This window comes from Salvelinus namaycush, chromosome 22 (assembly GCF_016432855.1).
Source record: "Salvelinus namaycush isolate Seneca chromosome 22, SaNama_1.0, whole genome shotgun sequence".
Classification (NCBI taxonomy): Eukaryota; Metazoa; Chordata; class Actinopteri; order Salmoniformes; family Salmonidae; genus Salvelinus; species Salvelinus namaycush.
This window is the reverse complement of record NC_052328.1, coordinates 14,409,489-14,433,580: the sequence shown is the minus strand read 5'-3', so window position 1 is coordinate 14,433,580 and position 24,092 is coordinate 14,409,489. Positions and strand designations below refer to the sequence as shown.

The 24,092-nt window shown below is 41.7% G+C and overlaps 1 protein-coding gene across 1 annotated transcript in view; it reads right to left on the bottom strand.

Moving 5' to 3' along the window:
- LOC120017586 (synapse differentiation-inducing gene protein 1-like) overlaps positions 1-24,092 on the bottom strand; it is a 51,994-nt gene that overhangs the window by 14,871 nt on the left and 13,031 nt on the right. The window contains exons 2-3 of the mRNA XM_038960442.1: positions 23,098-23,752; positions 21,004-21,141 (exon numbers count right to left, since the gene is read on the bottom strand). Coding sequence (XP_038816370.1) covers positions 21,004-21,141; positions 23,098-23,646 — 687 coding nt within the window. The 5' untranslated portion in view covers positions 23,647-23,752. The remainder of the gene's footprint in view (positions 1-21,003; positions 21,142-23,097; positions 23,753-24,092) is intronic.

Below are 24,092 nucleotides of genomic sequence, written 5' to 3'. Positions count from 1 at the left end.
AACATTAGGAACACCTTCCTAATATTTTGCCCTCAAAACAGCCTCAATTTCATGGGGCATGGACTCTACAAGGTGTCGAAAGCATTCCACAGGAAAGCTGGCCCCTGTTGACTCCACTGCTTCCCAAAGTTGTGTCAAGTTTGCTGGATGTCCTTTGGGTGGTGGACCATTCTTGACACACACAGGAAATGGTTGAGTGTGAAAAACCCAGCAGTGTTGCAGTTCTTGACACACTCAAACTGGTGCGCCTGGCACCTACTACCATACCCCATTCAAAAAGGTACTTATTTTTTATTTAACCTTTATTTAACTAGGAAAGTCAGTTAAGAACAAATTCTAATTTACAATGACGGCCTACCCCGGCCAAACCCGGACGACGCTGGGCCAATTGTGCTCCGGGCCTGTGTGACTGGTGTGATACAGCCTAGATTCGAACCAGGTACTGTGACGCCTCATGCACTGAGGTATAGTGCCTTAGACTGCTGCGCCACTTGGGAACCCTTAAATCTTTTGTCTTGCCTATTCAGCCTCGGAATGGTAAACACAATCCATGTCTCAATTGTCTCAAGGCTTAAAAATCCTTCTTTAACCTGTCTCCTCCCCTTCCTCTACACTGATTGTAGTGGATTTAACAAGTGACATCAAAAAGGATCATAGATTTCACCTGGATACACCTGGTCAGTCTGTGTCATGGAAAGAGCAGGTGTTCCTAATGTTTTGTGTACTCAGTGTATGAGAGATATCTCTATAGAATGGCTTCGATGTTATTATTTAAAGGATAAGAGAAGGATAACATACCGAGATCAATATTTATTAGTAACTCTCATGAGCCCTTCAAAAATACACACTGTTTGTTTCAGATGACTGACAAATGTAACAGAATGCCACAGTGGTCCCAGTCTGTGTCTCATTATTCTAACTATCTTCAGTTTTAACTAGAGGATGCCACATAGAGTGTTGCTGAGTCTTACAGACACTACCATTTTCCACCCAGTCCTCCCCAGCAGTTAATGAGCATACTAAGTATGTAAATATGATTAACAACCCTATTGTTCTGCACAGGCGAGAAACAGTTCTTTGTAATTACTGGCTCAATTTAAGTTGGCTTAATTAATTACAATCAAATCAAAACAAAAACGAATTCACCACGGAGCAACCGCAGTTCCTCAGATGCAGTAAGGAGAAAGAGAAAACAACAATTTTCAGAATGAAAAACGTGTTTTACAAACACATTAGACAATTATCTTCTACCCTTGAGATCTGAGGGTGTTGCCTGAAAATAATCTTTTACATTTCAACAAAACACTTAGTGCTCCTACACTATCATTCACAGGGACATAAATGTACTGTATACACTACATGAAAGTACAGATCATTGTGGATATACAGTGGCAAGAAAAAGTATGTATGTGAACACTTTGGAAATACCATAAAATGTGATCTGATCTTCATCTAGGTCACAACAATAGACAAACACAGTCTGCTTAAACTAATAACACACAAACAACGGTCAGGAGGAATTTTGGGCCATTCCTTTTTACAAAACTGTTTCAGTTCAGCAATATTCTTGGGATGTCTGGTGTGAACTGCTGTCGAGGTCATGCCACAGCATCTCAATCGGGTTGAGGTCAGAACTCTGACTGGGCCACTCCAGAAGGCGTATTTTCTTCTGTTGAAGCCATTCAGTTGTTGATTTACTTCTATGTTTTGGCTCGTTGTCCTGTTGCATCACCCAACTTCTGTTGAGCTTCAATTGGCGGACAGATAGCCTAACATTCTCTTGCAAAATGTATAAACCTGGGAATTCATTTTTCCGTCGATGATAGCAAGCTGTCCAGGCCCTGAGAAAGCAAAGCAGCCCAGAACCATGTTGCTCCCTCCACCATACTTTACAGTTGGGATGAGGTTTTGATGTTGTTGTGCTGTGCCTTTTTTTCTCCACACATAGTGTTGTGTTCCTTCCAAACAACTCAACTGTAGTTTCATCTGTCCACAGAATATTTTGCCAGTAGCGCTGTGGAACATCCAGGTGCACTTTTGCAAACTTCAGATGTGCAGGAATATTTTTTTTTGGACAGCAGTGGCTTCTTCCGTGGTGTCCTCCCATTAACACCATTCTTGTTTAGTGTTTTACGTATTTTAGACTCGTCAACAGAGATGTCAGCATGTTCCAGAGATTTCTGTACGTCTTTAGCTGACACTCTAGGATTCTTCTTAACCTCATTGAGCATTCTGCACTGTGCTCTTGCAGTCATCTTTGCAGGACGGCCACTCCTAGGGAGAGTAGCAACAGTGCCGTAAACAATTTGTCTTACCGTGGACTGATGAACATCAAGGCTTTTAGAGATACTTTTGTAACCCTTTCCAGCTTTATGTAAGTCAACAATTCTTAATCTTAGGTCTTCTGAGATCTATTTTGTCCGAGGCATGGTTCACATCAGGCAATGCTTCTTGTGAATAGCAAACTCAGTTTTTGTGAGTGTTTTTTATAGGGCAAGGCAGCTCTAACTAACATCTCCAATCTCGTCTCATTGATTGAACTCCAGGTTAGTTGACTCCTGACTCCAATTAGCTTTTGGATTAGTCATTAGCCTAGGGGTTCACATACTTTTTCCGACCTACACTGTGAATGTTTAAATTATGTATTCAATATAGACAAGAAAAATACAATAAGTTGTGTGTTATTAGTTTAAGCACACTGTGTTTGTCTATTGTTGTGACTTAGATGAAGATCAGATCAAATTTGATGACCAATTTATGCAGAAATCCAAAGGGTTCACATACTTTTTCTTGCCACTGTATCTATGAGTGAAACATTTTTATACATGATAAAAACCTTTGCTTTGTGGAATATGTCCGCCATCGCTCAAGGAGGATTTTTGTTCCTAGCTTATTCCATACAAGGCCCACTCTCACACAATCGCGCCAAAATATTATGTAAAAAGCTTTAAGCTGCACATATAATCCTGTGTTTTTCCATCTCACCATTTGTGTACACCACCACCTTATTTAAAGAATAACAACTACATGGTAAAAAGTATGCTCAGGAGAGTAGTTATAATAATCCCAATACAATCCTCCTTGACGACACCAATGAATCCACAAAATCAGCCAATGACAGAAGAAGCGGTTGAGTGTTACAGGTGATAGTAAACATGCCAGGTAAACAACCTCTTCCTCAACATTAACAGCAAAACAATGGACCTGATTGTGGACTTCAGGAGGAACCAGGCTGGACACGCCCCCATCAACAGTACCGCTGTACACATCTCAGAGAAGATTAAATGGTCTAACCACACAGACAACGTAGTGAAGGCACGACAGCGACTCTCCAACCTCAGGAGGCTGAAGAAATTTGCCCTGTCCCAGAGGGCCCGCACAGAGTTCTACAGGGGTACCACCTGCTCCAACCTCCCCCCTGTTACTCCCCCTATGGACATTTTCCCCTCACACCCTCAACGGTCACTTACCTTACCTGCTGCTCCACCTATGGACAGTCTTTCTCATGCAGCTCTTCCCCCTGCTACATATGTGTCCCCCTATGGACAGTCCACCCCCACAGACTTTTACTCTGCCCCCACCCCAACGACATTAGTCACTGTTGCATTTGTTAATATGTATATTATAACTTTTTTAATTAAAATTGTTATAGATTTTTTTTACTTGATCCCCACAATGGTCAGGCTTCTCCCCTTATGGTCATTCCCCCACACCCCCTAAACAGTCTTTACTCTGCCTCTACCCCAATGGACATGTATTTATTCATCACTGCTACAGTTGTTATTGTGTATATAGTTCTATTGTTGTTTTTTATTACCATTTTCTTTATTTTACCTGGTCCTGCATGTTGGAGCTCAAAGCCTATGATGTTCACTGTACCCTCCAACGTGCCATTGGAACACAAGGAGTGACTGTTGCTGATAATGGGCCTCTGTATGCCTATAAGGATATTCCATAAAAAAATCTGCCGTTTCCAGCTACAATAGTCATTTACAACATTAACAATGTCTCTACACTGTATTTCTGATCAATTTGATGTAATTTTAATGGACAAAAAAAGTGATTTTCTTTAAAAAACAAGGACATTTCTAAGTGACCCCAAACTTTTGAACGGTAGTGTAGGTCAAACCACACTCAAATTAAAGCTGACAGTCTGCACTTTAACCTCAGTCATTGTTTGATTTTAAATCCAAACTTGTGGAGTATAGAGCCAAAAGAATACAAAATGCTTCACTGTCCCAATAATTACGGCGGCACTGTATATCCCAAAAAATTCTGAGTAAGCTTTGTTGTACAATTAACAGTAAAATACACTGCATTTCAAAAAGTCTGCAATAATCTAATGAATTCAGGGCTTGTAAAATTATACCTAGGCTAACTATAAGCCCTCCACAACCATACGACTCACTAATAATTGTATTATTTTATCAAAGGTTTAAACTGCTTTTTGTTGTTGTTGTTGCAATAATCACTGTCTGTCTATGAAAATGCCCTTTTTGTTACAGATTTAACCAGAACCATGCATAATGCACATGAACTAATAATAACAAACTTCCTGTAGCAGGTATTATAGGTCTCATAAACAATATCTCAAGCACAAGCCCACCTCTAGTGAGTAGCCAGCAAATGTTTGATTTCAAGTCTAGCTAACTTGGATCTATTTGCCAGCTAACAAGATAGAACAGTTGAATTGTGTCGCCATGTTCGCTGTTTCCCATTTGATACAATAAATGTTGAAATGGCGATATCACTGGAGTCATTGCAAATCAAGTTGTGCCACTTGTGTAGCCTACCTGGAGCTGGCAAACCGATTTCATAAATAGCCTATAACTTCCGTTTATTGTTGTAGCCTTGTGTTATTATGCTGTATGCTAATGGGCATGTTTCGTTCATTCAATTGGAAGTTATCAAACTCTATCGCAATTGCAGATCAGTTGTTAGAATGCATTAGACTGATGGTAACAGTCAGATTAGACTACAGGTTAAAAAAAAAAAAAAAAAAAAAAAACACTGGCTGTTGTTGACCAGCATATTCAGTTCATATACATATTATTAATATTTAATTCAGTGATTGAAATGATGACCCCTCAGTATCCTATTCCAGCAGGCTATTGGGAAACACAAGCACTTCTTACCTCCAAATCTATTCATGTTGGCAAACTGCTAAATCGTTCAGTTCACATCTTGCCTACATCTTGTCTAGGCTACTGTAGATTATCTGAAATGAGATGTAGGCCTATCAGGGGCTATAGGCTACCTGCCTTTATCTTAGCAAACCCATGTCAAAATTCAATTACAATCATAAACCCAGATTTTAGTTTGTAGCCTATGCCTATTGAAATGTCAATCTCACAAATAGGCCATTTATGATGGTGTATAGTCTTAACATCTGGCACATAATAACGGCCCAATTGCCAGAAAATAGCCAAACAGTTTTTTTATGTTCTTCATCTGTTTCTTGCGCAGAGATTTTCAGATCGTCTGTCCAACTTTCATCACTCAAACTCTCCTGTCCGATTTCTCTATAGTTATGCACATGTGCAAAGGGGATGTATTTACAATTATAAACCTGGATCGAGCCCTGAATGCTAATTGGTTGGAAGCCCTGGTATATCAGACCATATATCACGGTTATGAAAAATAATACTTTTTACTCTTTTAATTACGTTACAAGTTACTACGATATTCCTTCTTAATTGGCTCGATAACGTTATGGAAAAAATGATTTATTATATAAACATGTCAACTCCTCTCTTGCTGTGAAAAAAATGGGGCTAGTTTTCAGGTCTTTTGGCCAGGTTGAGAGGTCCTTGGGCTCAATTTTAGCTAGACCTGGTAACCCTGAACACACCCTTCTGTCCATCTCCAACTCTTTGAACAGCATGCTAGCCTGTTCACTTTGTTCAGGATGTTGAAATCATGTGGCCTACCTTGTTTTTCAGAATGAGAACGAGTTCCCAATTCCTTATATAACAGTATTTTATGCTTATGCACACTTGTGCACAAAACCAAACTAGACAGTATAATAGTCTGCGGCTAAAATGCTGCCACCAGGACACACGTGCAGATAGAAACTGTGCATTCAGTCATTTCCAGAAATAATGTTCATTGATACTCCCGTTTTAGTAGGGTGTGCTCTTTGCAAAATTTAAGGAGTTGAAACATAAAAAGAGTATTTGTTAGAAAGGTTACGTTATCGTCTATTACAGTAAAATATTGTCTCAATGTGTTTCGGTGTCCATATAACCAATTCTGTTGGACCAACCCAAACGCAAATAGCGAGTGGAATCCGCTTGTTGTCAAGAGAGGAAGAGGTGATCTTTCATCTTTGTTGTTATGAGTGGCAGGGGGAGGGCCTTGGTGTGTGTGTGTGTGTGTGTGTGTGTAAATGGGAAGGTGCACAGCATAGGTGCACAGTCACAGCAGAAGGAGCGAAGGAGACGAGACCAAAAAGACAACATGAGAACAAGCAGACATTTGCATTCATAAAAACTAAAAGAAAACATAAGTAAACTTGATTCTTACAATACAGGCATTTGGAATATCGCGCTAAAACATAAACTCAAATTAATTCGATATATAGCCCAGCACTAAAATGAAATAGTAAATGGCCTATTCAAACCAGGGAAATACCTCCATAGAAATAAATGCACTTTAAAATGTTGAAAGAGTTATGCATGTTCCCCAAATAGCATCCCCAGAGATAAATGGAAGGATTTCATTCCAAACTGGCCCGTTCTCCTCCAGGTTTCCCTTGGGTTGGTGCCTAACTAGAGATGAGATCAACCCCTGCTTGAATATGTATTTCACAATTTACTCGCTCTGATAGTTTCCTCTAAGTCCCAGAAGAGATGGGAAGTAGTGTGGTGGTGGTTGCAATATGCATGATCAACGGAGCTCTCCACTCTGCCAGATGAGTCAGAGGGACATAGTCATCCTCAACTGTTTCACTGCAGATAACAGTAATGAAAGTGGAAAGAAACTGTACCCAAACACTTTTCAGCCCAGCTTGAACAAAAAAAAGGGAATCAGGCAACTGAGGGACTTGAAAATCCCAAAAACATTCCTTACCCCAGGAAAAGAAAACGGGAACTGTGTCTGCAATGATCTGAGTATTTATTGACAGGACATACGCAGAGAAACTCATCCACGCCTTCATCTTCTCTCGGATCGACTACGACAAAGCACTGTTTGTAGTGATTTGGCTGGGAGACCCCCAGAGGCTCCAACCAATCCAGAACAGTGCTGTCAGTGTGCTGACCAGGACCAAGAAGTCAGACCGCATCACCCCAATCCTGGCCCAACTCCACTGGCTACTGGTCAACTACCGGATCAACTTCAAAAGTCTCATGCTTGTATTTAAAGCCTTGAATGGATGGAGTCCCACCTACATCAGCGACCTCATCTCAATCAGCAAGCCACCTCGCATTCTCCGCTCCAGCCACTCCCTACTGCTTCATGTCCCCAAGACACGTCTATGGGGGACCGAGCCTTCTGCTCCCTTGCCCATGGAATGGTCTCCCTGACCATCTGAGAGCCACTCCATCACTCTGAACTTTTAAAACTGGCCTTAAAATCCACTACTGCAGACTATATATTTCTGAGTCCTAGTCCCAATCTAAAATGTATTTAGCACCTAGCACACTATTGCCATTTTACCTGCCTTCATTCTAAATGTATGATATATATATAAAAATCCTCAGTAGAGCTTTGAGATAACTAATATAAAGCGCTATACAAATTCAAATGTATTATTATTATACAAAACAGGCTTAAGTTTCAGCCTAATTGCCATCAATTCTGTCCGAGTCAGTCTGGGAGTTTCGCTTCGATGAAAGCCAATTCATGCTTCTCCTTTGAGTTTGAGACAGTAACAGTAAGGAGTAAGGATCCCCATGGGCACAGACGTCAGTTCAACGTCTATTTTTTAAATTACATTTGGTTGAGTTGTCAACTAACATGAAATTTTAAAAATGATGTCACCATAGCATTGGATTTATGTTCAAAGTTGGGTGAACAAAAGACGAAATTCTCTTATGCTGATGACTTTTTGGAAAGCCAATCAGTTTATCACATTGATACGTCGTCACAACAGAATAGGAGGAAGAAAAATACTAATGAGCAAAAACTGCAGCTAATACTGTGCAGAAATCCAAGTCATTCTGACAGATTAGTTTCCCTTTTAACAGGCAACTGTATAGCTACTGGGTTGTTTATCTAATAGAGAGGGTGGGGGGGTCCCCTGCAATCTCATCCATGAAATCTAGATTGGTTGTGATTAAAGCTGTTTTCCCCCTACACCATGTCGCCCCAAAGAGCTGCGTATTGATTGCTTCGTTCCTCTTCAAAAGGAGGATATTAATTGGAGTGTGAGCAGTACAAAAGGTAACGGGAACCAATTAAAATGGGGCAACGGCCTTTAGTTGCTCTCGAGATGCAGAAACCAAGTGCACCACTCAAAACACAGCTCTTATTAACGTTCTACCAATCGACACAGAAGCTGCTTTCTGCTCTGCTCTGCTTTGAGCGTGAGACTGAGGAACATCTTCACAGAGAGAGTCCATAAGCAATAACCTGATCTTGATTAAAGTGCACTCAAGGTGATTGATATTTGAAACAAACTCCTGGGGGAGGTGTTGAAAGGAAACCTATGCTATGGCACACACTCTGTATGTGTGGGCTGTAGACAACATGGATTATCTTTATATTACATAAATACAGGCTGGAGCAGAAAATTGTTGAGCCTTACTGAAGCAGTTCCTTTGTCAATCTATGCATGGTTTTCCATCCAATTATCACATTGTCATATTACCCAATTTCCATAAATGTAAATACCAATAATGTTCTTAATTATGTTCTGGCTTCTACCTCTTGATCCAATAAACACGTCAGTGCCGATCCATTCTGCACAAACAGGAAGTTGTGTCTGTAGCATTTTTTGAAGAGATGATTTCAACAGCTTTTGTGTGTACGTAGGTGGCTTTCTCAAGACTGCATTTTCCTTGATTTCATTATGTTTTGCAGACCACCTTCGATTTTCCTAAAAAGCCAACGTGGACAACTCATAGGAGGAAGATGATCAGCAGATATTTAATTCAAGAGATTCTCCGGTAATTTTGTATACTTTTTAGACAGTAGTTCTGAAAGTAGTCGATCACGAGCCAAAAGTGGACCCAGAAAATTACGTACTACGTCACATATGTGCATTGCTCTCTCTTTCCCTCTGCTCTGCTGTGTGCATCTTGCTAACTGGAACTCAAATGGCGAGGGGCTGAAGCTCATTGGCTGAAACTCTAATTGCTAGGGGGGGGGGACTGGCCCAAGTGTGGGAAAATGAAGGGAAAATGGCGCTGCACAGCTTCCAGAAAACAGTCACTTCGTGGCTAATTGAGGTAAGACAGTAATTCTGCTCATAGATTATGCAGATACGGGGCGGCAGGTAGCCTAGTGGTTAGAGCATTGGGCCAGTAACTGAAAGGTTGCTAGATCGAATCCCTGAGCTGACAAGGTTAAAATCTGTCTTTCTGCCCCTGAACAAGGCAGTAAACCCACTGTTCCTAGGCCATCATTCTAAATAAGAATTTGTTCTTAACTGACTTGCCTAGTTAAATAAAGGTTAAATAAATAAAATATGAACTATAGAATTGACACATCCAGCCCAAAGTGGGAGGTTTCAAAAAAGACTTACTAGTTGCCAAAGTTCTGGAGCATGTCTAACATGCTTGTGGATGGGTTTTCAATTCACTGAGAGTCAAAACGTTTTCCTGTTCCATTCAGGAACTTATACTAGTTGCTTAGAATAGCTTATTGTCACGACTTCCGCCGAAGTTGGTCCCTCTCCTTGTTCGGGCGGCATTCAGCGGTCGACGTCACCGACCTTCTAGCCATCGCTGATCCACTTTTCATTTTCCATTGGTTTTGTCTTGTCTTCCATCACACCTGGTTCCAATTCCATCAATTACATGTTGTGTATTTAACCCTCTGTTCCCCCCCATGTCCTTCTCGGTAATTGTTTCTTGTAGTGCTTGTGCACGGTATGCTGGTATTTACCGGGTTTTGTTTGACCCATTTATTGTATTGTTCTGTTGACGGTGGTTTATGGATATTAAACGACACCGTTGTAAATCAATTTTCGCTCTCCCTGCGCCTGACTTCTCTGCCGCCAGTACGCACCTCACTACACTTATCTTTGATGATACCCTAAACCAGGGGTGTCAATTTCATTCCATGGAAGGCCCAGTGTCTGTGGGTTTTTAGTTTTTTCCTGTTAAGACAACCAGATGGGGAGAGTTCTTTATTAATTAGTGACCTTAATTAATCAATCAAGTACAAGTGAGGAGCAAAAGCCAGCCGACAATCCCTCCGTGGATTGAGTTTGAAACGTGCCCTAAAGCTCTTCAAAACCTACCACCATGGCGATGTGGCTTTCTGTTTTAATTTCAGATTGCAACATTTTGTATCCTGTGGCTACAAGGCTTTGTAGTTGGATTTTAGGAAATTGATTTTAGCGTGGGCTGTGTTGCCCATGCCAACCAAGCAGACTTTATAAAAACCTGGAGCATAAGAGAGAGATGTAGGTGTGTGAGTCGTGACGTGCAGTCAGACCAGAGTGATTCAGTGTGGGTAGCAGGCTGCTGCCAGAGGCTTCGAGCAGCTCACAGATCATTACAGAGATCATTACACACACAGGGAAAACAACTGTCTAACATCTTCATCAAGCCCACTCTCATCTATCAACTGAATCAATGTCTTTTTGCTCATTTTCCTGGCTCTAAGATGCAATCAAGATGGTAAAACTATACAAAGTACAAGGTTACATGTTTTTATAGGGGATTTATGTTGTAAATGGTCTGAAACAACAGGGACTTTTCACTAAAGGCATGTTTTTTTGTGTTATACTGTTATTACAGCTAAGCCCTTCCTGCAAATAGCAAGGATTCAATCTCATGGTGTCCTTAGTGGTCCCCATGGTGCCATAACAAACCCATGGTTTACATTACAGAGAAAATAACATTGTCTAGGCGCATGCTTTGGCTGTAAACAAATTGTCCTATTTTTCCAAATAGGATGGACTGAAAAAGCTTAATCAGGTCCCTGATTTATTTTATATGAAAATAAACCATCTTCTTTTTTTCTCCTAACTGCCATTGGTGACCTGTGAGCTGAAAAAAAGCAACAGCTAATGCAGAGATTTCATCCCGTTCTCTACCTACTAGGCAGCCCCCACGACCGTAGCTCTGCTGTCCTATATTACAAAATGTTAAATACTGAAACACACAGGAATATTGAATACTGATATTGAATACATGATGCATCTAACAACAAAAAAACAGGCACACAGGCAACAGATCCACTGTCTGGCACATTGGAAAGGAATAAAGAATATTGAGATACTTTCTTTCCATTTTAACAATGAATACCTTCCTGCCAGTAGATCTTGACAAAATCAAATCAAAATTGATTTGTCACGTGCGCCGAATACAACAGGTGTAGACCTTGCAGTGAAATGCTTACTTACAGGCTCTAACCAGTAGTGCAAAAAAAGGTATTAGCCGAACAATTGGTAAGTAAAGAAATAAAAACAACAGTAAAAAGACAGTGAAAAATAACAGTAGCGAGGCTATAAATGTAGCGAGGCTACATACAGACACCAGTTAGTCGGGCTGATTGAGGTAGTATGGACATATGTGTCACGCCCTGTCCATAGAGAGGCTTTTATTCTCTATTTTGGTTAGGCCAGGGTGTGACTAGGGTGGACATTCTAGTTTCTTTATTTCTATGTTTTCTATGTCTTTGTTTTTGGCCGAGTGTGGTTCCCAATCAGAGGCAGCTGTCTATCGTTGTCTCTGATTGGGAATCATACTTAGGCAGCCTTTTTCCCACCTGTGTTTTGTGGGTAGTTGTTTTCTGTTTAGTTTATGCACCTTCCAGAACTGTTTCGGTTTTCCCTCTTGTTTATTTTGTTCGAGTGTTTTGTGATCAAATAAAATCATGAACACTTACCACGCTGCGCTTTGGTCCGATCCTCATTACGACGAGAGCCGTGACAATATGGTCAGAGTGACTATGCATATATGATGAACAGAGAGTAGCAGTAGCGTAAAAAGAGGGGTTGGCGGGTGGTGGGTGGTGGGACACAATGCAGATAGCCCGGTTAGCCAATGTGCCGGAGCACTGGTTGGTCGGGCCAATTGAGGTAGTATGTACATGAATGTATAGTTAAAGTGACTATGCAAATATGATAAACAGAGAGTAGCAGCAGCGTAAAGGGGGGGGGGGGGGGGGGGGGGGGGGGGGCACACAATGCATATAGTCTGGATAGCCATTTGATTACCTGTTCAGGAGTCTTATGGCTTGGGGGTAAAAACTGTTGAGAAGCCTTTTTGTCCTAGACTTGGCACTCCGGTACCGCTTGCCATGCGGTAGTAGAGAGAACAGTCTATGACTTGGGTGGCTGGGGTCTTTGACAATTTTTAGGGCCTTCCTCTGACACCTGGTGTAGAGGTCATGGATGACAGGCAGCTTAGCCCCAGTGATGTACTGGGCCGTACGCACTACCCTCTGTAGTGCCTTGCGGTCGGAGGCCGAGCAATTGCCGTACCAGGCAGTGATGCAACCAGTCAGGATGCTCTCGATGTTGAAGCTGTAGAACCTTTAGAGTATCTCAGGACCCATGCCAAATCTTTTTAGTTTCCTGAGGGGGAATAGGCTTCACTAGGCAAAAAGTGCCTAGTGAATGTCTACACACCCCCTGCAGTCGTCACATTCTGCTGCTTTAAAATAAAATCTAAAAATGTATGACAAATAGATTTTTCCCCCCCTACTGATCTACACACTGATCTACACATACTCCACATTTTCAAAGTGAAAGATTTTTTGAATGTTCCAAATTAAAGCAGGTCTGGTGAAGACCTGCCTTACAACAAGCCTACAAGCCCTCAGTCCAGCCTCTCTCAGCCTATTGCGGACAGTCTGAGCACTGATGGAGGGATTGTGCGTTCCTGGTGTAACTCGGGCAGTTGTTGTTGCCATCCTGTACCTGTCCCGCAGGTCTGATGCTCAGATGTACTGATCCTGTGCAGGTGTTGTTACACGTGGTCTGCCACTGCGAGGACGATCAGCTGTCCGTCCTGTCTCCCTGTAGCGCTGTCTTAGGCGTCTCACAGTACGGACATTGATTTTCTTGCCCTGGCCACATCTGCAGTCCTCATGCCTCCTTGCAGTATGCCTAAGGCACGTTCACGCAGATGAGCAGGGACCCTGGGCATCTTACTTTTGGTGTTTTTCAAAGTCAGTAGAAAGGCCTTTTTAGTGTCATAAGTTTTCATAACTGTGACCTTAATTGTGGCCGGTAGCCTAGTGGTTAGAGCGTTGGACAAGTAACTGAAAGGTTGCTAGATCGAATCCCCAAGCTGACAAGGTAAAAATATGTCGCTCTGCCCCTGAACAAGGCAGTTAACCCACTGTTCCTAGGCCATCATTGTAAATAAGAATTTGTTCTTAACTGACTTGCCTAGTTAAATAAAAGGTAAAATAAAAAAATGCCTACCGTCTGTAAGCTGTTAGTGTCTTAACGACCGTTCCACAGGTGCATGTTCATTAATTGTTTATGGTTCATTGGGAAACAATGTTTAAACCCTTTACAATGAAGATCTGTTTAGGTCTGATCTGATCTATTTGGATTTTTACCAATTATCTTTGAAAGACAGGGTCCTGAAAGGGGACGGTTCTTTTTTTCTGAGTTTATATCACGGTATGACCGACTGTATTTTATATTTTTGAATAATAAAAGTTCTACATTTGCTTTATTTGTAGTGAGTGACCCTAGGGTGGCAACACATCCATTGAAATCACTTAGAATGTGTCCTTCTTCATTCTGATTGTTTTTTTACTGTTCAATTCAACCCAAAATAATTTTCTGCATTTACTACACTCATTTGAGGTAATTTCCACACTGCCACATAGGCATAGGGCTGCACAATGGCAAACATCTAGGCCTTATTTTTAACCTAATGTTGCAATTGTGATTTGACTTGCGATTTAGAGCAAAACAATTTGGTGAACTGTTGGAATCATGAAAATAGAATGATTGTTCCAATTCTATAGTTAGAATATAATAGCGGGCACTTTGAATACAGTGTTGTTTGACATGACAACGAATGAAAATGTCAGGAGGAGTTATTGTGACAGGGTAGGAAGAAAAGTGTTAATAAGTGTTTCCTAAGGGACCCTATAATATTTGGCTATAATACTTCATGTAGCTAACATATTCATGCTTCGCATATTCCTCTTTGATTTAGAAGATACTGTCACACAAACAACATACTGATTTAGGTCTATCCCATCACTGGTATTATCAAGCTGTATAGCCAGTTACGCTTGTTCTGTCTCAGTACATTTATTAGCTAGCTAGCCAGTTAATTAGCGATTAGCATTAGCAGCTAACACGATTTAGGCCCAACTTGCTAAGAAAAGACAAACTAGCTGTTTGCAGATGTAAGAAATAGAAAATACAGTGGGGAGAACAAGTATTTGATACACTGCCGATTTTGCAGGTTTTCCTACTTACAAAGCATGTAGAGGTCTGTCATTTTTATCATAGGTACACTTCAATTGTGAGAGACGGAATCTAAAACAAAAATCCAGAAAATCACATTGTATGATTTTTAAGTAATTAATTAGCATTTTATTGCATGACATAAGTATTTGATCACCTACCAATCAGTAAGAATTCCGGCTCTCACAGACCTGTTAGTTTTTCTTTAAGAAGCCCTCCCGTTCTCCACTCATTACCTGTATTAACTGCACCTGTTTGAACTCGTTACCTGTATAAAAGACACCTGTCCACACACTCAATCAAACAGACTCCAACCTCTCCACAATGGCCAAGACCAGAGAGCTGTGTAAGGACATCAGGGATAAAATTGTAGACCTGCACAAGGCTGGGATGGGCTACAGGACAATAGGCAAGCAGCTTGGTGAGAAGGCAACAACTGTTGGCGCAATTATTAGAAAATGGAAGAAGTTCAAGATGACGGTCAATCACCCTCGGTCTGGGGCTCCATACAAGATCTCACCTCGTGGGGCATCAATGATCATGAGTAAGGTGAGGGATCAGCCCAGAACTACACGGCAGGACCTGGTCAATGACCTGAAGAGAGCTGGGACCACAGTCTCAAAGAAAACCATTAGTAACACACTACGCCGTCATGGATTAAAATCCTGCAGCGCACGCAAGGTCCCCCTGCTCAAGCCAGCGCATGTCCAGGCCAGTCTGAAGTTTGCCAATGACCATCTGGATGATCCAGAGGAGGAATGGAAGAAGGTCATGTGGTCTGATGAGACAAAAATAGAGCTTTTTGGTCTAAACTCCACTCGCCGTGTTTGGAGGAAGAAGAAGGATGAGTACAACCCCAAGAACACCATCCCAACCGTGAAGCATGGAGGTGGAAACATCATTCTTTGGGGATGCTTTTCTGCAAAGGGGACAGGACGACTGCAGCGTATTGAGGGGAGGACGGATGGGGCCATGTATCGCGAGATCTTGGCCAACAACCTCCTTCCCTCAGTAAGAGCATTGAAGATGGGTCGTGGCTGGGTCTTCCAGCATGACAACGACCCGAAACACACAGCCAGGGCAACTAAGGAGTGGCTCCGTAAGAAGCATCTCAAGGTCCTGGAGTGGCCTAGCCAGTCTCCAGACCTGAACCCAATAGATAATCTTTGGAGGGAGCTGAAAGTCTGTATTGCCCAGCAACAACCCCGAAACCTGAAGGATCTGGAGAAGGTCTGTATGGAGGAGTGGGCCAAAATCCCTGCTGCAGTGTGTGCAAACCTGGTCAAGAACTACAGGAAACGTATGATCTCTGTAATTGCAAACAAAGGTTTCTGTACCAAATATTAAGTTCTGCTTTTCTGATGTATCAAATACTTATGTCATGCAATAAAATGCAAATTAATTACTTAAAAATCATACAATGTGATTTTCTGGATTTTTGTTTTAGATTCTGTCTCTCACAGTTGAAGTGTACCTATGATAAAAATGACAGACCTCTACATGCTTTGTAAGTAGGAAAAACTGCAAAATCGGCAGTGTATCAAATACTTGTTCTCCCCACTGTAAGTGTAATTATAGAACGCTTGGGGGGGGGGGGATGGGACGTTACACACGGCGTATCACATTTAACAAACCAAACATTCAAACAATTATAGAAGGTAACATAAAAACCCAACCTGGTCCGTGCCTCGATACCAGTATTTCGTAAAATACGGTATACCGCCCAGCCCTACAATATGGCAAAGAAATTTACTTTTTGGCCTAAATTCAAAAACACACACACACGTTTGGGTCAAATCTAATACAACTGAGCGAAACCCTCTGTATTTTCAAGTATTGTGGTGGCAGCATCATGTTAAGGGTATGCTTGTAACCGGCAAGGACTGGGGAGTCTGTCAGGATCAAAAGAAATAGGGAGCAAAGCCCAGGTAAAAGGTTAGAGGAAAACCCTCCTCACTCTACCCCCAGATAGTTTAATTTTTCATTATGAAAATTACACAAATGTTCATGCCAAAGACACACCAGCATGGCTTTTCACAAGGGGTTGAGTGTTCAGTTTCAGTCCTGACTTAAATTTCCTAGAAAATCTGAGATGTTTGAACATTGCTGTCCATCATTGCCTCGCAACCAAATGTACTGAGCTTGAGCAAGGCACTGTGCCTTCAGAAAGTATTCATACCCCTTGACTTATTCTACATTTCGTTGTGTTAGAGCCAAATTATAAATTTAAAAAAATATTATTTTATCACCCATCTACACACACAATACCCCATAATGACAAAGTGAAAACATGTTTCTAGAAATATTTGCAAATTTATTGAATATTAAATACAGAATATATAATTTGCTATGACACTTTAAATTGAGCTCAGGTGCCTCCAATTTCCTTTGATCATCCTTGAGACGTCACTACAACTTGATTGGAGTCCACCTGTGGCCAATTCAATTGTTTGTACATGATAGTTTGGAAACTGTCACGTTCCTGACCGGTTTTCTGTTATTTTGTATGTGTTTGACGGTCAGGGCGTGAGTTTGGGTGGGTAGTCTATGTTATGTGTTTCTATGTTTGTTTAAGGGTGACCTGATATGGCTCTCAATTAGAGGCAGGTGGTTTTCATTTCCTCTGATTGAGAGTCATATTAAGGTAGGTGTTTTCACATTGTTTGTTGTGGGTGGTTGTCTCCTGTGTCAGTGTCTGTGTATGTTACGCCACACGGGACTGTTTTCGGTTTTGTTTGTTCGTCCGTTTTATGTAGTCATTTTTCCTGTTCATGCGTTCTTCGTGTTTCATGTAAGTTCGTCGTCCAGGTCTGTCTACATCGTTTATTATTTTGTAAATTGTTCAAGTATATTTTCGTGTTCGTTTTCGTCCTTGTGAAATAAATATAATGTCATATCACGAAGCTGCGTCTTGGTTCAATCCATGCTCCTCCTTTTCGGATGAAGAGGAAGAGGAAAGCCGTTACAGAAACACTGCCTATATAAAGTCCCACAGTTGACAGTACATGTCAAAGCAGAAACTATACCATAAAGTCCAAGGAACTGTCTGTAGATCTCATAGATTGAATTGTGATGAGGCATACAAGGTATAAAACAATTTCTAAAAGTGTTGAAAGTTTCCAAGAACACAGTGGTCTCCATCAAAGGGGAAATTGAAAAGAATATGGAACTACCCAGACTGACTAGAGCTGGCCATCCGCCCAAACTGAGCAACAGGGCAGGAAGGACCTTGGTCAGGGAGGTGACTAAGAACCCAATGACCACTCTGACAGAACTACAGAGTTCCTTGTTCGAGATGGGAGAACCTGCCAGAAGGACAACAGTCACTACAGCACTTCACCAATTTGGGCTTTATGGGAGAGTGGCCAGACAGAAGCCACACCTGAGAAAAAAGCACGACGGCAAACCTGAAGTTTGCAAAAAAGGCATGTGAAAGACTGAGCGCATATGGAAAAAGATTCTGTGGTCTGATGAGACGAAAATATGATTATTTTGCCTGAATGCAAAGCGCTATGTCTGGAGAAAACCAATCACAGTTCATCAACCGTCCAACACCATCACTACCATGAAGCAGTGTTGTGTTCGAGACCAAATCGAATCCAAGTCAAGACCAAGACCGGAGGAGGGGCGAGACTGAGACCAGAAAAATGCGAGCCCAATTCAAGACCATGATTGTAATTGTGTCAAATCACCACCATAAGAGTTCAAAATGTCCAGTATTTCTATATTCATATTTCAGAACATATGGATTCTTTAGACATTCGGAATAGTGAAAAGATGCATGCCGAGGGAAAATAGAGCAACTCTACAAATTATTGCTAACCCCAAACACAGTGGGGAACAATGGGCTTTCTACACCTTCAGAGAAGGGCTAAGGATTTATAAAATAATGATTATAATAATGATAATTGTATTATTTTCAATGCTGTTCTGATTTAATCTCAAGTTTTTACTAAAACGTATGGAAACTTCTGCCTTCTTGAAGGCCAACAAGTTACTGCGCAATAGCGAGCAGTAGTTTTCCCATGGTTTAGCTAGCTAGCTTTCGTTGTCGGCTATAGCAGGTGTTATTAAAGAGGATGTTGATGCTAATTTGTTAGCTTCTCTCTTTTCAAGAAGAACTTTCAACAAGAAGTTACATTTCAAATGATCATCACCTGGTGAGTGGAACTTTGTTTATTGCAACACACTTGCTGTTAGCCATTTCCTTGAAAATAACTTGTGTGTGTGAAACACTGTTGCATTTAAAGTGGAACTGACAGCATTTTATCAACATTAAATCTTATTGAAATATGTTCATATACAACCTCAGAAAAAAAAAAAAAACATCTGTCTCGTCCAGTACCGGAGTCTACACAGACCGGTGTGCTATAGCCAATCAGAACTACAATAGACCTTTATACAAATAAGTAATTTGCAACATGGGCCTGCCATCATTCACTTTGAACTAGACTGTGTTTACAGGCAGTTGCAACAGCACGACATTAGATCATTAGAATGCATTTGCCAAAAGCCACAAAATACACCTGAATGGATTTCTACAAATATGTAAACACCACGGGAGTCCTCTTAAATTTGGGAACTTTACAGTCCTATTGATCAAACAATCATGAAAAGGTAGACTCTCGCTCTCCCTCAGTTATGCACATCAACAAGATCAACAACTAATGCTAGCCAGAGCAAGATGAGCTCAAATCTAACAAAGGAACATTAGACAAACCCTCTGAAATTTCAGCCAATTGGCTGTCACAATTGCACTGATAAACGATGGGGAATTATAGCCTACTCGTCCTTCTGCAGCTTGTCAGCCAATGCATGCTTGTCCCAACCAAATCACCCAAGCTAACTGGCTAAAGTTGGCTAGCTAGCTACTTCCAGACACAAATGAGAGAACACCTCAGTCTGACCTTTCGGCCCTATGCAGTGGTGTAGTGGTACCTGGAGAAGTGGGTATACTCTAATTTTGCCCCAAAGTATTTTCTTTCTTGTTTTTTTCCCCCACTCTCAAAATCACACTTTTTAAAATAAAATGAAAATAAAAACATGTAATGGTCTGTCCACAACAATGCTTAAACCACATCAATCTGATTGGGTGTGCCTGTCAGGGCCTGGCTCCCCTGTCCACCCAGGCCCGATCCATAACTACGCCCCTGACGCAAACAGCATATGACAGTTGCGCATCACAAATAGCCTACTAACCAACACTTCGGACTTAACTTTTTCCATACCTGGTTTGCATACCCATTGTTGCCTTAGTTAGCATTTACTGGTAGATATAAGTTCAAACGTCTTTGCTACCGTACCGGCTACCGATGTCATTCTTCGGTGAGCTGCTCCATGCCAAAACCAGTTGAGAGATGCACACTCTTGCTGCCTGCAAATGATATTCCGCTGAAACTAGGCTATGTGAATATATTTCACATGCTTTGCGATTGTGTAGGTTACTTTGTGCATGATTTCCCTGTTGTTCTACATAATTGATAAATCGTATACCTCCACTACACTATTTGGATATGCATCAGTAGGGAATAAGAAGTGAGTATAAGCAATGCCCACTGAAAAAGTGGGTATGCGGCTTATACCTGCGTTTACCCTCCACTACACCATTGGCCCTTTGTGTTTAACAGAAAGTGCACTCTCCTACATGAGTGCACTGGTATTACGGTTGCTGTCCTTTCAGAATCACCAACCTGTCACACACTGAAGGCCTATGTCTATAATAGATATAAAGGCTGTTAATATTGTATACATTTGGCCTGGCGAGGTGGTTTTATGCGCTGACTGAATGGAAGCTGATAATTATGAGTTGAGAAAATCTGCAAGGAAGAATGGGAGAAAATCCCCAAATCCAAAGGTGGAAAGCTGATATAGACATTCCCAAGACGACTCAAAGCTGTAATCACCGTGCTTCTACAAAGTAATAACTCAGTGGTGTTAATACTTATGTAAATTAGATATTTCTTAGATTTTATTTTCAATAAATAAACTTTTTTTTTTTTTTATATATATTCAGGCTGTAACAACAAAATATATGAATACTTTCTGCAGGCACTGTCTGTTGTAATGGCTGCCAAAAGGTGCTTCCACCAAGTATTAACTCAGGGGTGTGAGGACATACACAATCAAGACATGTATTAATTAGGACACTTTGAAAATGTGTAGATAAAATGTTTTAATAAAAATGTAATCCTTTTTAGATTAAATTTTAAGGCAGCAAAATGTGAAGATGTGTGCAAGGGGTGTGTAGACTTTCACTAGGCACTGTACTTTTGAGCCTTGCACCTAATACTATGATGACCTAAAACTATAAATGATTTACTTCTTTAGGTTATTTATTGTGTGAGAGTATACACATTCTCCTAAGACTGCCTTGATATTTACTGTAACTACTAGTGGTGACGCAACCGTGGTGTGTGTAGTGTCATTGACAGTGTAGTAGTCCTTACCTCATGGGACAGGTAGAAGGCAGCGATCCCCAAGGGCCAGAAGCAACACAGCATGGAGAAGACGCTCAGGCCCAAGTGGTCCCTCGGTGGCATCATGAGAAAGTTGTCTTCACTCTCTGAGTCGCTCGAGTACTCGCTCTGTGAAAGCACAAAGAGTGACTACTTTAGATGCAGGTCAAGAAAGGCGAGAGGTTTACAGAAGACTGCACTATATCGCAGCATATGGTGGTCTTGCTGATGTGTTGTTGAAATAAATGTTAATTCTCTTTACTTCAGATGGCTCTGGTTTTCCTCACCTCAACACATTTGTTCAGGCACTGAGCTTGCACCGCTGTGCTCTCTAGCAGTCGATTTGCACCGAGAGGGCACTGTACATATGTTCAACCAGACAGGGGCACAACCAGTCATGCCAATTGGACAATGATGGGCAAACTGAAACCCGGGTCCAGCGACTGCCAAGCCAACACAGTGTATCTCAAACCGGTCTGGGCTACCCCCGAATTGACAACATTATACTTCCATGGTTGGTTTCATTGACTCTCCCATTTAACTGCTCCTAAATTTACCTGTTTTTAGCTACAATCAGCTTGAGCAAACCTAGTGGATCATGCTTGAAATACCGGTAAAAGCAAAATGCCCCCAAAAAAGCCCAAAAAGCTTGGCCCTAATTATGAGGGCATTCTTGCCCTGGAGGGTGGATTAGTAAGACACTAAAATCATTACACCTCCTCAGACTAGCTGATTAACTTCAGATGGGTACGGAACAAGACGGCAAAAATGTATAATTCACTAATCTCATTCCACACACAGTGCCTAAATCTAACGGTAATAAAAAGGTCAGAGGGCACAGTAAATTATAAGATATTGAAAGGACTTAGGTAGTAACCTAGACAGCCTATGTAAATTTGGAAGGTTTAGACATGTTTTACTCCACAAGTACTGTAAGAACATTGTGATGGGCAGTCCAATACTGTAAACCCAGGGGAATTATGTTGACATGCTCTGGAACTTTGGCAACTTGTAAGTCTTTTTTAAAACCTCCCGCGTTGGGCTGGATGTGTTAATATGTAGTTCATAAATGCATAATCTATAAGCAGAATTCCTGTTTTACCTCAATTAGCCACAAAATCCTTAGTTTGAAAGTGACTGTTTACTGGAAGCTGTGCAGCACCATTTTCCCAAAATGTTCCCCCAAGCGGGCCAGCCCCCAAGCAATTTGAGTTCCAGCCAATGAGCTTTAGCCCCTTGCTATTTGAGTGACAGCTAGCAAGATGCACACACAGCAGAGTGAAAGAGAGAGCAATAACGGTGTGCACATATCTACACGTGACGTAGTATGCAATTTTCGGGGACCACTTTTGGCTTGTGAAGGCCGGCTACTGGCTAAGTATAGAAAACTACCAGAGAATCTCTAAGTATGAGGTATAGTATGTGCAATACATTTTAAGGATGGTCGTCATCTACAAATATTCTGTGGGAACCTCACATATTATTAAATTGCTGTGTATTTCAAACAAACCACGATGAGAATCCAAGGAGCTACTTTTGTAGTGAATAAAAGGCCAAATGAAGCAGTGGCGGTATTTTTTGCTTTCTCTAGAATTTTACAACATACTGTAACAAAGATCATATTAATTAAGAATGAGCTATAAAAATGTTGCATACCTTGACTACTCCAGTGACAACCACCAGAAACCATGGCAACACCAGAAACCAACAATTTAGTGACGACTCAAATGTTTCCTGCAAACATTTAGTATTAAAATAACTAGTCTTTGAAGGTCACATAGACCCAGGGATAGGGAAACAATATATCCACCTGAGCCCACATAATGTACATGTCTTTCCCTGCCTGGTCTGCTGAGGCCTATTGAGCAGGGAAATGCCTGCTGAATCAGAGGTGGTGAGACATCTTAAAGGACCCAAGAGATCTTTCTCCTTCAAACAAAAACCTCAGAAATCCATCTGGTCCATTATTATTTGGCTCTAAATGCAATAACACAAACGTCTAACCATACAGCAATATATTCATGCGTTTCTTACATACCTTACAGCGTAATGTGTTATGATAAAAGACAGAGCCCCAAGCCTTACCTCCAGGTCCTGGAACTCATCATCGTCATAGGACAGGGTCTGGATCTTTGCATCCTCCACAGACATGTCCAGGAACTTGCCATCGGCAAACATCAGCGTATCCTTGGAGCCGGCAGAGGAACCGGATGCCAAGTCCTCTATGAAGGTGGTCTCACAGCAATCCCCGACTCCTCCATCCCCCCAGGCCCGCAGCGTGTTCTCGGAGTACAGGATCAGGTCGGGCCTGAAGCATGGGTCCATGCCCTGGGGTAGAGCGCTGGGGTTGAGCAGCTGTGGGTGTCCCCCTCCTCCGCCCACTCCCCGGCCATTCTGCTCCTGCTGGGGGGATAGGTTGACCACCATGTGACCCTGGTATTTGGGGGCCGAGTACACCGACACCAGCCCTTCAGTCTCCACCATCAAGCTGCGTGTATTGATCAGTCCGTTGTGCTTGCAAGAGCCCAGCCCTGCATCCCCTCCTCCGCTGGCTGGAGAAGTTGTCCCCTGGGTGGGGTACTCAGCCTCCACAGCCTGGCTGGAGCACGACCCTGCTCCCTGTCCACCCTCCATCCCGACTTACAGAGCTGGATTGTTTGGTCAAATCCCCTCCTCTTTAAAGGTCTCTCTCATAGGGGCCTTGGGTTGGGGAAGGCATGGGATGGTAGGCTGCACTCTCCTGTGGGAGGTCAGATTAAAATGGCTTATCAGATAAAAAAGGGCTTTTGTATTCGATTTACATTGTTGTTTTTTCCTCCATCAAAAGCAGTATAAAACACCGACAGAGCTTTAAGCCTGTACATGCTTCCTCTATTCATGTTACTGAATTGGTAATTCAGATGAGAAAAACAGTTTTTTGAGGGGGTTTAATCAGTGATTGGCTTTCTGCCTATTTTCATATAATCTTGCACTCAGTTGTAAATGTATTTAATTGTGCGGAGTTATTTTGGTAAATCCAGCTCAGTCAGAAACATGGTCAGGTAAAGGGGTTATCAAAAAGTGAAGAGTGTTTTGTCAAT